The sequence below is a fragment of the Lithobates pipiens genome, unplaced genomic scaffold (genome assembly GCF_037356315.1).
Source record: "Lithobates pipiens isolate NorthernLeopardFrog02 unplaced genomic scaffold, aLitPip1_a1.2 Scaffold_8, whole genome shotgun sequence".
NCBI classification, from domain to species: domain Eukaryota; kingdom Metazoa; phylum Chordata; class Amphibia; order Anura; family Ranidae; genus Lithobates; species Lithobates pipiens.
This window is the reverse complement of record NW_027507903.1, coordinates 299,333,553-299,349,666: the sequence shown is the minus strand read 5'-3', so window position 1 is coordinate 299,349,666 and position 16,114 is coordinate 299,333,553. Positions and strand designations below refer to the sequence as shown.

The 16,114-nt window shown below is 41.6% G+C and overlaps 1 protein-coding gene across 2 annotated transcripts in view; it reads left to right on the top strand.

Annotated features, from left to right (window-relative positions):
• RGS14 (regulator of G protein signaling 14) overlaps positions 1-16,114 on the top strand; it is a 160,087-nt gene that overhangs the window by 88,388 nt on the left and 55,585 nt on the right. For both annotated transcript variants that reach the window (XM_077472583.1, XM_077472584.1), the window contains 2 exons: positions 371-535; positions 861-984. In XM_077472583.1, coding sequence (XP_077328709.1) covers positions 371-535; positions 861-984 — 289 coding nt within the window. The remainder of the gene's footprint in view (positions 1-370; positions 536-860; positions 985-16,114) is intronic.

The following is a 16,114-nucleotide window of genomic DNA, read 5'->3' as shown; positions in this document are numbered from 1 at the left end:
TGAATGCAATGTGCTTATAATTGCACCACAGTATTAGATCTAGACTGAGTCTAGACTTAGATGAGACTTGAGTCCGCCGGACTTTTTCACCGGATTGTTTGATCGTGTGTACGAGGCATTAGACAATCAGAGTTTAGTGACCAATAGAAACTGAGTTCATGTAACAGAAAATGCTTGAAAACAAGACAGAGGCATTATCTAAGATGGTTCATCTGTTTAATCTGGCTGCAGGATAGTTGTGGTTGTGATTTGTTATACTTACTCTACCATTATACAAATGTATATATGGTTTTATTGACTATAAAGATTTTAATATATGGCCTGTATCAGAATGTAGAATTCAATAAGATTTTCAATTTCCTTAATTTAGATATTCAGTCTGATGAAGTTTGATAGCTATGCCCGCTTTGTGAAGTCTCCCCTGTACCAAGAGTGCATGTTATCAGAGGTAGAAGGACGTCCTTTGCCAACCATTAGCTCCTCATTCAATAATTTAACAGCAGGCTGCAGTGCTTTTGACCCTGGGGCAATAAAGGTGAGCATAATGAATTACATTTTTTCAGCAACAATCACTTGTTTGAATGTCATTATTTTAATTGTTGGAATTGTTAGATGGTGTTAGTTTGCATGTCTGGCAGTTCAATGAACAATGAAAATGTGCGAAGGGTAGGTCTGGAAGTTCAATGAACAATGAAAATGTGCAAAGGGTAGTTGCCAAGAGCAATCAATTTATCTTATGTAAAATAAATAAAATATGCTTCATTGCTGTGGGTTTCAGCTCTTTTCATGTTCCCAACCCTCCCAATCCCAACCTTTTATTTGTCATAAGACATGTTTCACCACCTTTCTCTTATATTTAGAAAAAAAAGCTAACAGCTGGGAAATCTTTGCCACTTGATGTTGAGGCAACTGGCTCAGATGTGAGTGAGGGTCCCAAGTTCAGAAGATCATTCAAGAAGAAGGACAAGAGGGCAAATGTTAGAGGTAAAAAAAAAAATAGCATTTCATAAAATATTCAATGTTCTTTTCCTTTTCCAGTAAGTTTAAATTATTAAATCAAACCCATGGTTCAACCACCATGGAGAACTTTACCACTGTTGCAAAACATTCCTGTTTATGAGAACTTCATGTAAAATTATATAAGTTGTCATTACTGATCTCCATCTGAAAATGTTAGTTACCTGATTGTAATGCTGATCTTCTAGTTTCAATGAAAAGTCACCTGGAAGTGTGCAGAGCATAAGATCTGACTTTACTTGCTGTATGCCTGTTCTAGGAATAGCGGCTGACAGCCAGATAGTTAAAATATTTAGACTGAGGTTAGCAATGGCAGCTCATGTTCTTATGTCAAGGCAAATTTATTTCAGAAACCTCTATTTTGTAATGTCTACAAGTACGCAGGCACATATCAGTATTGAGTCAGATCTTTAGACCTAATAGAGTCTGTAGCAGTAAGAATGCTAATGCCTTCACCTACCCCTCATCTGTATAACAACGATTTTCAGCTTCATGGTTTTTAATACTCTTTATTTATAATAAGTTATTAAAAATTCCACATATTCATAAGCCTTAATATACAACAGATCAAAACAAGAACCATAAATACACACTATACAATCTAATTGTCAAGTGCCTGCTCGGCTCATGGCTCTTAAGAAAATAATAAATGACTATTACATTTCTTTTTACCGTAATAACATTATGTGTATGTCATTTGCGAGGATGAAACACAAAGCCCCAAGCTTCAGAGTTTTGGCATGTGCTTGAATTGTCCACTTCAATTTCATGTGCAGCTCTATTTAAGTAGTCTTTGTATGCTGTAAAGGAGCACTGTATATATATATATAGTGTATGGTAAGATTAGAAGGGTAATTCCACACTATAGACCAATTGGTGAATGAGTGTAGCTGCTGCCTCCACTTAAACAACTACCTAGATAGATGTCAAGGGTATAGTAAGAATTGTAATGGGTGCGGCACTGCTTGTGTTGAATGTATTGGTGCAAGACAATAGTCAATAGTCAAAACAATTGTGTGGTCCATAGGCATGTGGCACCCTGATAGGCCAGACCTTTTAGAATATATATGCAATTCATATACTAGCCATTATTAAAGGTGCCACAAAATAGTGCAAAAATGCATTAAAGTGACTAGTGCTATAATTCAAAAAGTATAGATCCAATAATAGTGATTTAGTGGAAACTGGTATGTGCTTAAAATAAATACTTAATGTGGTATTACAAAGGGATAATTATAATTTTTTTTTTTTTACAAAAACAGGGGTGCTTTATTTCACCTTACCATTATACAGTATAAGCATGAACAAATTATATACAATGCATTGTATCGTCAATAGAATCAACACGGAAGTACCGTCATCAGAGGAAAGGACTCGCATAGAGCAAGTGCACATAACAGTGTAATTATATTAGATTATGGATATAACGTGGAAACTCCTTACCCAGACCATCTGCCCCATCCTTGCCCCTTATGTTGATCAGCTAATCAGAGGTCCATAGCGACCATAATTTTTCAAACTTCCATGGCCATCCCTGATTTATATATGTCAGTTTGTACATAGGAAGGATGCGTCCACCATTGCCTCCATGGAAGATAGTACAGGGGGAGATGGGGACAACCATTTCATCAAAAAAAAAAAATCATCAAGAGATATGCTATCAGTAACTTAGTACAGTGGGACCTCTGGTTATCAACCATGATACCCAATAATACCAAAGAGGGGGTGTTTGGGAGTGCCAGCTGTAATTCCAAGTTTAACACCCTTAAATACTTCCTCCCGAAACTTTGTAACATAGGAGCATTCCCAGAACATGTGGAGGTAAAAACCAGGACATACTTTACACCGAGGGCATACAGGGTCCCTATCAGGAAACATTCTGTGCAGCCTAGCAGGAGTGTAATATACCCGATGTAGGAATTTTGTCTTGTATAAGCTTGTCTTTAGAAAAAATGACCAGTTTGTGACCTTGTCCTAAGCAATCCTCCCAATCTCCTTTGTCCAGGGATGGAATATCCTTCTGCCAATATTCAAACAATTTCTCCACCTTAGGTGAATCAAACATAAGGAGAGCACTATACAGAGTGGAGAGTGTTTTTTCAAGGTCTCCGGGGGGTTCAAAAATCCCTCAATGGGGTCTGCCAGGAGGCCAGGCGGCTGTCAAAATTGTGCCCTAAAGGCAGGGCGGAGCTGAAGATACCCGAACCCATCCAACTAGGTAGATGGAATCTCTGAGACAGCTGAGAATAGGACAATAAGGAACCCACATGCATAATATCTTGTAGAGTTTTATATCCAAAGCATGCCCACACATGTGGGTCAGGGGTGGTACGCAGGTGAGGCAAGGTTGGGCTGCCCCAAAGAGGTTGAGCCGATCACAACTGGTTAGGTTGACTAAAACGTCATGTGGCAGTCCTCCACACCTTTAAAGTGGGATATGTCGGTGATGGGACACTGTTATAGGCTTTTGGTCCCCGATAGGCAAAATTCCTGGGATCTGACAGTGATCCCAGGAAGGCCGCCTCCAAACATGTAGCCACATTAGCTCTTGAACCCTGGAACCACCAATAAACCAACACCTACATCGCCACCCAGAAATAGACCTGACAATTTGGGAGCACTAGCCCTCCCAACCTGGTAGGAAGAGACAAGGTGGATAAGAGGCTAAGCATGGGATAGTGCCATTCCAAACGATGTAACTAACACAGCGCTCTATTATAAGAAAAAAGGACCTAGGGACCCAAAGTGGACAATTACAGAATATGTAGTTTCATTTAGGAAGGAGCATCATTTTAACAAGGTTTATCCTACATAACAAATTTAGGGGAAGATTGGACCAGGACGTACATTTCCCCTTAAGCATAGATAAAAGGGGAAGGAGGTTATGATCATGAAAACCCACAGTGTCTCGAGTAACCTGTATCCCTAGGTACTGAAATTCCTTTACCCAACCCAGGTGAGAAGGGGATCCCAGTCTTTTTTTATTAATATTTTATTTTCACAGAAACGGAGTTACAATTCCTTAAGAAAACAGCCCACAACCCTGACATAACATCTATTATGAAACTTGCCAATCTCATGGCTAATAAGATTTACTGTTAAAAATACTGATATGCTGTATTGTCATTAACTTTTATAATGGTTCAGCAAAATTACATTGTAAATGATAGGAAGCCACACCATTTCTCCTTTTATTATATTTTCCTTAACCAAGTAGAGCCCTGTTTAACACCAAAGGATAGAAAGAGAAGAAATAAAAGAAGCGAAGAAGGGAAAAAAAAAAACCCAAACACAATCATCTATTTACGCCTCTATTTCCCATTATTTAAGCTCTACGGGACAGGTTAGTGGACCACTTGCTGCTGAGAGGCTGGAAAGGTCTGTTCCCTATAAATAAAATAAGGATTCCAGATTTTCAGATATTTTCCGTCTTGCTCTTTCAGCATCATAGTAAGATTTTCAATTTGTTGGATTTCTGTTATCCTGGCAAGGCAATGGGATCTAGTTGGAGGGGTAGTGCTCTTCCACAACGCCGGGATACACGCCTTCGCTGTGGTAAGGAGATGTTTTAAAAGTGAGTTTTTGTATTTTTTTTTAATAGTTAAAGGGATATCATGTAGTAAGAAAGCTGCCGGATTTTCTAAAAGCGACACATCTGTAATTGCTTTAACAGTTTCAGCAACCATCATCCAAAACGCTTTCAGCCTTGGACATTCCCAAAATATGTGTAATAGGGTGCCTCAGACTCCAGGCATTGCCAACAAACATTTAATACCTGTGGAAATATTCGATGCAGTACTGCCGGTGTTCTTTACTACTTTCTCTCCTACTCGCCAATGATGCCTTAAGAGCAAACAATAAAATCCTGTCCTTCTGAGCCTGAGAGAATATGATCCCCAGGTCCCTTTCCCACGATTGTAGGAAAGCAAATTCTTGTGGAGCTTCCAGCCCAATCAGTGAAGCATAGAGAAGTGACAGTGAATGTCTCAGCGGTTCCCCCGTTAAATATAATTGTTCAAACAAGGAAGGTGTGCATATTCCAATTCCTACGTGTCCCTAAAGATATAAGGGTGCCTCTAATGACACACTTATGTATCTCCCACAGGCAAAATGGAGTAACCTCTCCTGTTTGTCAGAAACCATGAATCAGACCGAGACAGAAGTGCAGTTAAAATCACACTTGTTTATTAATAATAATAGTAAAAGGTAAACAGAGCAACGTAGTCAAATCACAGCCAGAGTTCAGTAACCGGAACGGATTGTCAGAAAGCCAGGACAGGACAGGCCAGGAAATCAGGAAACCGGAGAATCAGCATAGTGGAACAGCAAGAATGGATTAGGAAGCAGAAGGGACGTCAGCCAAGCGAGTCTTCAACAGTTAAACAGGAGAGAGTCTCTGGAAGTGTTGACCAGGTCAAGGCAGAGAGGATCTGAACTGAACAGCTTAAGTAGCCAGCAGGACTAACAAGCAGGATATCATCACCAGGTGAGTCACTGTGGAAAGATTATAATAACCCGACAGCTGAGCGGACTGCGCTGAGAAGTAAGGGCTGAGCCCAGCCCTGACACTATCTCATTGGTTGCAAAAAAGAGGTCTAATTCCTGAGTTACCTGTTTCTCGTATTCCAGATCTTCGAGGAGTGTCTTGTTATTTTTCCAGTAACAGTCATGAGACACTGGTTCTCCCAGTTCTATGACAGTCTTGATGCTCGGTCGTCTATAGGAAAAAGGATGGACTTTTACCAGTTGATCCTGATATCTGAAAAAGAACCAAAGCTGTCAAAAATCTGCAACACTGCCAGGAGAGACAGGCCCGCATCATTAAGGTAAAGTAAAGCGTCGTCTGCGTACAAGGACAGCTTCTCTTCCAACTGCCCCACCCTCGAGCCCAATACCCCAGATGACACCCTGATCAGAGAAAAAAGGGAAGGGGTCAGCCCTGCCTTGTACCCCTATAAAGGGCAAAGGTCTCAGAGAGCCATTCATTGGTGTGGCCCCGTGCCTTCACAGCAGTTGAGTCAATGCAGGAACTTTGGGCCGAACTAATATCTCTTCATGACTTCCCACAGGTAACCCCAGTCAACTGAATCAAATGCCTTTTCGGCATCTAGGGAGGTGTTAACCCTAGTACCAGGGTTGTCATGTGTCATGGATAGATTCAGAAAGAGGCGGTGGGCATTGATATCCCTTCCCCTGCCCGGCATAAATCCCATCTGGTCCACATGGGTTAAGTCCTCTATCACTGAAGAGAGACGATTAGCCAGGACCTTCACGAAGATTTTCACGTTCACATTTAAGGGTCCATATGACCCACACTCTAACAGATCCTTGCCAGGTTTGTTAATCAGAACAATAACCACCTCCTCCATGGAATTCGGCAGTGAGACTAATGTAGTAGACTCAGTAAATAGGGGTGTGAGCTTTGGTCCCAATATCTCCTTTAAATTGGGAATATAATTCAGTCGGGAGACCATCAGCCCCCCCCCCGTAACTTCCTAATTGCTAGCTGGACCTCCTCAAGCGAAATCTGCTCCAACCGCTTTCTATCTGCAGCATTCATCATAGGGAGAGGAATAGAGTCAAGGAAACTTGCAGATCATCAGGAAAAAAAAATCCGTTTTGGAAGCATACACTGCCCAGATGAATTCTACAAAACGATTGTTAATAATCTCCGGTGAGGAAAGTAGAATTTCCCCAGTGTCCCTAATCCCAGCAATATGGATTTTGGCCCTTTGCCAGCCAAGCCAAGAGCCAGCCATTTTTGTCACCAAACTCAAACACCCTCTGTGAAGAATACAGATGCGCCTTTTTCGTTTGTTCCATTCTATAAGTCGAGAGCTGTCTCAAAATTCTTCCGCCAGGCAGAGTGCGTGTCCCGATTGGGAGATTCCACATACCCCTCCTCCAAGCTAGCTACCTCTGCCTCCAGTTCATCCAATGAGAGTGCAGCCTCCCTCTATAACCTAGATATGTTGGAAATATATTCGCTTCTGACCCAAGCTTTCAAGTTATCCTATTTCACCAAAGGAGGTGCCGATTCCGCATTGGAAACCCAGTAGTTACACAGAGAAGCTGTAAGAGGCTCCTCTGACCTTTCTTCCATTGCCCAGAACCTAGAAAGATGCCACAACCTGGAGCCCGGGGGGCTAGTGAGGAAAATAGTTGACAAATTGGTGCATGATCAGATATACCCCTAGACAGAATATGTACCTTTCTAACCCAGCGAAGGGCCAATGAGGCGAAAACCAAGTCAATCCTAGAAAGGGTTTTAAAAGTGGTGGAGTGACAGGTAAATAATTTTCTATTGGGATGGAGATGTCTCCATACATCTGTGAGGGCAAAGGTATTGTCCCAATTCCTGAGGTCCATCCCCCAGGACACAGAATGCAACCTATCCAGGTCCGGGCAAGGAACCATATTAAAATCCCCCATCAAGAACATCTCATTAGCATCATAAACCAGCAACATTTGGAGGATTACGTATCTACCATCCAGGTCCGTAAGGACATCTAAGGCATGAAACGGCAGAGATTTCAGCACTAAAATACTCACGCTCCGAGCATAGTTAGAATAGGTAGCATGAGATAGCGAACCCACCCATGGCCGTCTCAAACTCATGGTTTTAGAGCCTTGGAGATGTGTCTCCTGTAAAATACAGATATGGGGACTATATTTCTGAAGATGTTTGAAAACGAAGGGATGTTTGACCGCTGAGTTCAGACCACGGATGTTCCACAAGATTATAGAGACTTGCGACATCGGAAAGTCAGTAACCAGAGTTTAGCAGGAAGTATAGTGTTAGGGAACCAATCCCACAAAGCAGTAGACCCGAATGGCAGACAACCCCCCTCATAAAATACAACAGCAGGTTATGGTTTGGAGAAAGCAGATATATGCAAAGAATATATTGGTAAGTAAAGCCGCGTACACACAGGCGGACTGTATGGCCAACTTAGTCCGTCAGACAATCCGACGGACAGTCCGTCCTACTTTCGAATGAACGGACTTGACCACACACGATGAACAAACAGTCCGTTGAAAGCTTGCACGATGACGTGTACAGCACGTACGACGGGACTAGAAATAGGACATCCAATACACAGCAATGCAACCTTCCGCCGTGTAAATCCTTTCTGAGCATGCGCCATACTTAATCCGTCCAACTAGCCTACTCACGAGCGGATTGTCCGCTGAAACCAAAGTCTGACGGACAATATTACGGAAATTCCGAAATACTTAGTCCGCCAGACTGCACGCTGAAAAAGTCAGCTGAAGCCCACACACGAGCGGACTGTCCGCTGAAATGTGTTTCGACGGACTAAGTTGGCCAGACAGTCCGCCCGTGTGTACGCGGCTTAACATTCAGCACCCACAAAAAATAACATAAAGATCTAAAACATGACACAGAACAAAATCCCCCCAAACACCTCAGTCTGTAAAAAATACAGAACCCCACCACCCACCCCGCCACCCTGTCCCAAACACAGAGAGTATGAATCCCAAGAACTGTTCAAAACTAGAATACAACAATTTGCGAGGGGAGCAATCCAGACAGGCTCACAGTTCCATTCCCAGCCAAAAGGTGGCATGGAGATACTGTTGTGTAACTGGCATAAAAAGGAGCAATTACACAAGGTATAGTCTCCTGATTCAGTCCAGGTACATCTCGGCCAGGATGACAAAAGCATAATTGTTCCTGCAACAGTTCTGTCCCCAAGAAAGAAGCAAGAGAGAAAAACTACATAGTTTACCTGACCATGTCAGGGGCACATACTTGAGTTGCAGTAATTCAAACCTAAAAAAGCACAACAGGTGCAATGTAAATCAACACCAGGTAATAGAGAGCGCCTCATTAGGCAGGCCGTACAGTAAATATCAGCAGGACTGTACTGGCATCAAGAATATCAGGCAAGATGAAGTAAACTCTCAGATCCCTGGGTCAGCGATGGGGAGGCAGGGTTTAAAACAAGGCAGAAGCTTCCCGTGGGGAGGTGAAGAAGCGGACTGTCTCCCCATACTGAACTCGCAGACGAGCAGGGAACAGCATGCTGTATCGGATGCTGCAGGCCCGCAGAGTTGCTTTGATCTGGTCGAATGCCTTTCTGAGCTTCTGAGTCTCCACTGAATAATCAGGAAAAATCAACAATGCGGTGCGGTGTGCCCCTTTTACTGTGTAGTATAGTGAGAAATGGGCATCAAGCAGCAGATTGTACAACAGGACCTCTATGAAGACTGTTGGATTAGATCTCTCGGCACTCTCTGCCAGCCCCATGATCCGAAGGTTCTTTAGTCTGTTTCTGTTCTCCGCGTTCTCTGTTTTGTACTCCAGGGCATGGATTTTTGTCTGGAGCTAGCGGATGGCTGTAGTGTGCTATGAGGTGGTGTCTTCCAACTGGTCTACCTGCTGTTTGGCCTCCGTCACCTGGGTCCAGAGTTTGTCCATATCTTGTTGTAGTAGGCCCATATCTTGCTGTACAGCTTCAATCTTGGTAATGAATATGGCCTGACATGTTGCAAGCATGGTCTGGCGGGTAGTAATAGCCGCCAATACATCAGCGAAACTAGGCTGTCTGGAGGCCACCAGCTCCACAGGATCAGTCTGTGAAGCTATGTGCAAAAGGATTGCAGGTCAGGCCGCCATGGGAGGGCCTGGGGCCGTTTCCTCTTCTTCAGAAAACAAAGCTTCTTTCTTCTGCCAGAGTTAACTCACGATGGTCTGTGGCGCATCTAACGGGCAAGGGACTGTCCAAAGGGATTTAAAGACACTCAAGAGAGGGTAATATAGTGTCCCAGCAGAGCTCCAACAAACACGGCCGCTCATAACGCCATCTTGGACATGCCCCCACAAAAGGGATCATTTAAATGATATATTTGAAATAATTATACTATCACAAAAAACACAGGATCTGTAATAATCATCATTCAATGTGCCAGTGTCTTCTCTCATGCTCTCCCTTTTGTGCTGCACTCACCAGAAAGCTCTCCCCTCTAGGGGGTGTCCAGAATTCACAGCACCAATAGATGTATGTAAGTTTTGTGGTATAACTGGATGGCTGTCAATCCTTGCTTTTAGACTCCACTGCTCCAGCAGTCTTATATCTTTTTAATTGGAATGGAAGCTCCTGTCATTTTTCAAAACCGTCAGGAAAAAATAATAATAATATTTTCTTTGCCTCTGTACACTGAGCGCCCTCTGAAATCTAACTACTCAAATACTGCAGTATTCTTCAGTAAAACTGAACCATATTACAAGATTAAACAAACTTTAGAATTAAAATCAAAGTTATAAGATATATATAACAATCAGAACCAGGTTACAAGTGATCAAAACAGATCATAATTAATAATAATGATGCTTTTTTCTGTGATTAGTGAAAGTAGTGAGCCAGATTTAAGGACTAATTATAATCATCAAGTAGGGTAATAGTAGTATTATGTGCACCTAGAAGTTCTGTAGAGCCTCTAAATCAAAACACTCATAAATATAAATCCTAGAATTTACAAAAACTGTTAAATCAACAGTTCAGATTTATCAGAGTGCCTATTTATTTAACTTCTTAGGTCACAGTTTTCTAATGAAGTTATAAAGCTTCTTACAATTTTTTTTATATGACTATGGTGATCTAATATTTTTTACAACTTTGCTCTTTTTTCTTCTTTTATGATCATAGGCTGTATATGATGATTCCCCCTTTCTAGTTCTCTTGATGAGGCAATGCTTCACCTTGAATCTTCGGGGTTGATTTACTAAAACTGGAGAGTGCAAAATCTGGTGCAGCTGTTCATGGTAGCCAATCTTCCTTTAGCTTTGAAACTGATTGGCTTCTATGCAAAGCTGTGCCAGATTTTGCACTTTCCAGTTTTAGTAAATCGACCCCTTTTTTTCTTGCCTAATAACCCACACTTGTCCATAATTGAGAATCCAGCTTATTTAGGAGCATAGTGTGGAGGGATTGTTTGGCAGATTATTTATTCAAAGAAATCTGCACACCCTAAGCTGAGGTCTGGGCATGTTAAAAATAGTATACACAATGAGAAAATCGTACGAAAAAAAAATACAGCTTTCGGAGCGGTAGTCCGATAATCTGATTGTTAGTACACAGTTTTCGAGAGCTGATCACGACCGTTTATGCAAAAATTATCCAAAGGGACAAGCACAGATCTTTATTTTGTGCGATAACAGAAGAAACGATTTCCGTTTAATCAGTACAGTATTTTTCCGTAAAAAAATTAAGTGACTAAGACCACACATGCTCGGAAATTAAAGAATACATTACAATACATTACATCATTGCGGGAAGTTATATTCTGTTTTACAACGTAATCTATTAATTTTCGATATGAGACTAGCATGCAAAAATAAAAACAGATAATCATTAGTCAGATATTCTCACCATGTGTACCAGGCTTTAGGTTGATACAGCTAGATACAAAAAACTCAGATCTGCCAAACTAATTGAAATCATAATTTAGCACACCAAACAGATAAGTCTTTTAGAAAGGCTGGCCATACTCTAGTAGATTTTCTTATGAAGGTTCGTAGGGAAAATCTAAGTACATTTGATAATGCCATTAGAGAGATGACAAAGATTGTTCAAAATTGCTTCTAAATTTCCTTAACTTTCAACATTTGACTTTGAAATGTATGGCTTTCCAGAAGAAAGCCATAGTCACATATTTTTCATCCTGCAGCTTATTAACTATTGGAAAATCTAAAAAATGTTTTGAAATTTATTTTTGTCTTATGAAATTCTGTTCATGTATGGACATTTTAACTTTTTTTTTTAACTCAATTGCAATACATTATTATTATTATTATACATGATTTATATAGCACCAACAGTTTGTGCAGTGCTTTAGAACATGAGGGTACAGTTACAATACAGTACAGGAGGAATTAGAAGGCCCTGTTTGTTAAAGCTTACAATCTAGGAGGGAGGGTCAAGTGATACATAAGGTAATAACTGTGGGGGATACATTTAAATACATAGAGATAAATCTGACCAAGGTGCCATCCATGGCTGCATAGGACAAAATGTTACAGAAAGAAAAAATGAGAGGGCGCACCAGCCTAGTGTGTTATCCAAAGCACCATTTATTCAAAGGATAAAAGTGGATAATTATACTCTCAAAACAATATAAAAAGCTCATCACATTACCTTGAGAGAAATGACCAGAACCCCTGATGGGCTAGGATGGCACCATGAAGGCCTGCAGATGCTGATGCATTTTGAAGGTGTTACCTCTTCCTCAGAGCTAGATGTCTGCAGAACCATAGGTTCTTATATATATCATTGTACAATATATGTATTAGGACTATAACCACTAACTCCACCTACAATACTGGGGGGGGGGGGGATATTTATGCTCACCAGATACTCCAGACATAGGCTCACAAGGGAAACAGATACCTGCCATTCATATAATAACAAATGGATTTTACCAAAATTGACTCATACGTAGCAGTATGAGACATGCGATCACTAGCAAAGGCAATGGAAAGGTAAAGGTAATGCAGTTTGACAATGCAGCTAGTAGACCCACAGAAGAAATATACAGAATAGTATAACGAATGGATACTGATCGAGAGCAAAAACACTTGGTACAGAAGGAGTTGGAAATAGTGACAAAGTTTTGGGGTGACTATACCTCTTTATCAAGACTTGACGTGTCGTCTTCCCAAGATATTCCACGCTCCCACCTCCTTCAGTACCGGGCATCCTCTGTTCTTGATCAGTATCTATTTGTTATACTATGCTGTTGATTTGCACTAGATGTCACCAAGTTACATCCCTAAACTGTATTACTTCCTACTGGCTTTTTTTTTATTTAAAGGAGAAGTACAGCCAAAGCTCATTTGGCTGTACTTCTCCTGTGCATCATAGGAGTGCAGTTCGTTCTGCACTCCTGTGACCCATTTTTAGCAGACAGTGGGCTGAAGCCCGCTGTCAGCTGATGTCACAGAGCCGGTCCAGGCTCGGGCAAGATAGCGACCGTATGATCGGGATCCGCCCACATGCCTGGACTGGTACCCGCCTCTTTCTCCCAAGCAAGCCCCTTTGGAGCTCTGCCCCCTCCTCGCTCCAAAGAGCGAGGAGGGGGCAGAGCAAACAGGGGTGACTGACAGTCTCCAGGTCTCTACTCAGGAAGCTCTGAGAACCGAGCGATCAGTGTTTTTGTGACTGCTTGATTCTCAGTCTTAAAACTGGCAGGGGACAGATGCAGAATCGTACCGATGCTGCATCAAGCAAGGTAATTATGATTCTACAAAATAAATAAAACCCATACTTCTAATTCTGCTATTCAGCTTGGGATGGCTCTCTTTTCAGATTTGTTTTTATGTATTTAGATTTCTGAAACACTTATTTGTTTTGCAAGCCAGCTTATTATTTCAGTTGTACAGCGGAATCCCTGTCCATTGTGATGTAATATTCCTAAGAGGAAATCCTATACTTTCTTATAAGATTAATAGACCTTCCTTATTGGATCATGCTAATTTCCTATGAGCACAAGTTCAGACTCACCACAATCTGAAATAATTGGACTTTTTCCTTAAATATATATATATATATACTCATCAGGATTACGATTTTCATTCCCTGCTTATAAATTTATAGGTTTTATTTAGTTCTTAATTCTAATGCATTGCTAAAGAAGGCCCACTGTTTCTAAGGACACAGTACTGTTTGCTTACAACCAGTGTAAAAATAGAACTTTATCTAATAGGCCTGTCTCAGGTTACTTGTGTAACTAGTTCATCCACTCATTACACAATCAGGCCAATGGAACTTGTGTGGAAAAGGAGTTGCTGTACATAGTGATGAAGAGACTATAGCTGATTTTACTTCCTAAGCACTTCATTAAAATGCTTCTGAGGTACCAGATAACGTGTATATCCTTATCACACATACTGTACACAGAGTGTCAGGAAGTTCTGCAATAATGGCAGCATTCACACATCTACTGTATATTACTCCCAGAGAAAAGGTTAGATACTATTAATTTATATAGTGCCTGCTACTACTAATTATGATTATTATTTATTATTATTATACAGGATTTATGTAGCCGCGACAGTTTACGCAGTACTTTACAACATTAGGGCAGACAGTAAAATTACAATATAATTGTAAGGGGCAGAGACATGTGGGGGGAGGGAGTATTATAAGCTCGGTTTTCAACAAGTTGAGTTTGAGGAAGTGTTGTGACATTACTTATATAGATATGTCTGTTAGTAAGTTAGTGATGCGTGAGGAGACTGATGGAGTGAGTTGAGGGGTGGAGAGATAGATTTGTGTGTAATCAGCATAGAAATGATATTGAAAGCCATGAGAGGCTTACCCAGGGAGGAGGTATAGATTGAAAATAAAAGAGGTCCAAGAACAGAATCTTGGGGGACCCAGACAGAGAAGGGAAAAGAAGTGGAGGAAGTAGAATTGTGAGTGACGCTGAAGGTGCGTTGGGATAGGTAGGACGAGAGCCACTGAAGAACACAGTCACGGAGACCGAGGAAGTAACTTTTTTTGTGGAGGAGGGGGTGGTCAACCGTGTCAAAGGCAGCTGAAAGGTTCAGAAGTAGGAGTACAGAATAGTGTCCATTGGTTTTTGCAGTTAGTATGTCATTTGTGAGTTTTAAAAGAGCAGTTTCTGTGAAGCGTTGAGGGCGAAATCCAGATTGAAGGGGATCAAGAAGGTTATTCTTAATGAGGTGGTCACTCAGTTGGTTGCAAACCAGGCATTCAAGGAGTTTAGAGGAAAAGGGGAGCAAGGAGATAAGGAGTAGGTTGTTAAGATTGGTAGGGTCCAAGGACAGCTTTTTAAGTATGGGGGTGACCAGTGCATGTTTTAGAGCATTGGGGAAAATGCCAGAGGTGAGGGAGAGATTGAAGATGTGGGTTAGAGAGTGTAGGATATAGTCAGAGGGCGACCGTAGTATTTGAGAGGGAATAGGGTCCAGGGGACAGGTGGTTAGGTGGTTATGATGGTCCCTTCCATATACCAGAGCAAGTAAGGATGCCAGAATCTGAGAAGAAAGTGTGGCAGGGGCAAGGGGGTTGACCAACTAGGCCGACAAATGTATCCACCCTGCCTTACACAGGAGTGACTCATTAAATTTAGATCACGTGGCTGCGTGGGCACTGGAAAACTGCAATATATATAAAATGTTTGTTTTTGAGCTTAATACCACTTTAAAGTTGAATTGAATCTTTACTGTTTATTACTTAAATACAATCAGTCTGCACATACAGTAATACATATGAGGTTCTTTTGCTTTCTTTACACTTCTAAGCCTAAAATACATGGTGCTACCAAGCACACAGGATAATGTGACCATGGTTCTCTCACACAAAGCAATGGCTCAGCTATCTGATGCTCTCCTTTCTCCCCCTACACCCACATGGAACCCTGCTCTAAATAACAGTACTTTCACTCCCTGATTAGAGCAGTGTTGGGGAGGGGGCCACAGACCACTGGAGAGCTGGGCCACTGTTATATGTGAGAGAACCGTGGTATATCTATGAAGCACAGAGGATATGGACTTGTGCAAAACACAATTGTAGTGTTACAGCTATAGGGGTCGCCGATATTTACTGGTTCTTCCCTGAAAGTGCAGAGGCTGCCCACCACTGCAAGCAACGGTCCATTTAATAATACAGTCAAGGGGATGTCTTTTTTGGTTAGATTTATTGCTGATAGAAATTTTAACAGGAGAGGGAATTAGCGCCTAGGATACTACAAGATGCTTGGCACCTAATTGTTAGAGGGCATTCTTGTCTCTGAGTAATAGTGGATCTTAAACAATCTAAGGCCTCACAGCTGAAGACCACAGGGCAAGTATTTTATTGGTTGCCTTGTGCTGCTGCACAACTGCTGGTACCCAGTGCAGTTTTCAAAACACTACACAGTCACAGGGATCAGTTTATGGTCTTTACTCACAATTCCTCAGGACAGCTACCACCTCTGAGCTTCCTCCAGACAGGTTCCAGTGAGTGAGACAGCACCTCTCGAGACCAAACCCTCTGTGATGAGGTTCTGCAAGCAGCTCCGTGCTAAGTCTATCCAGGTCCTCAGCACTGACACCACTGAAGCCTCTTGA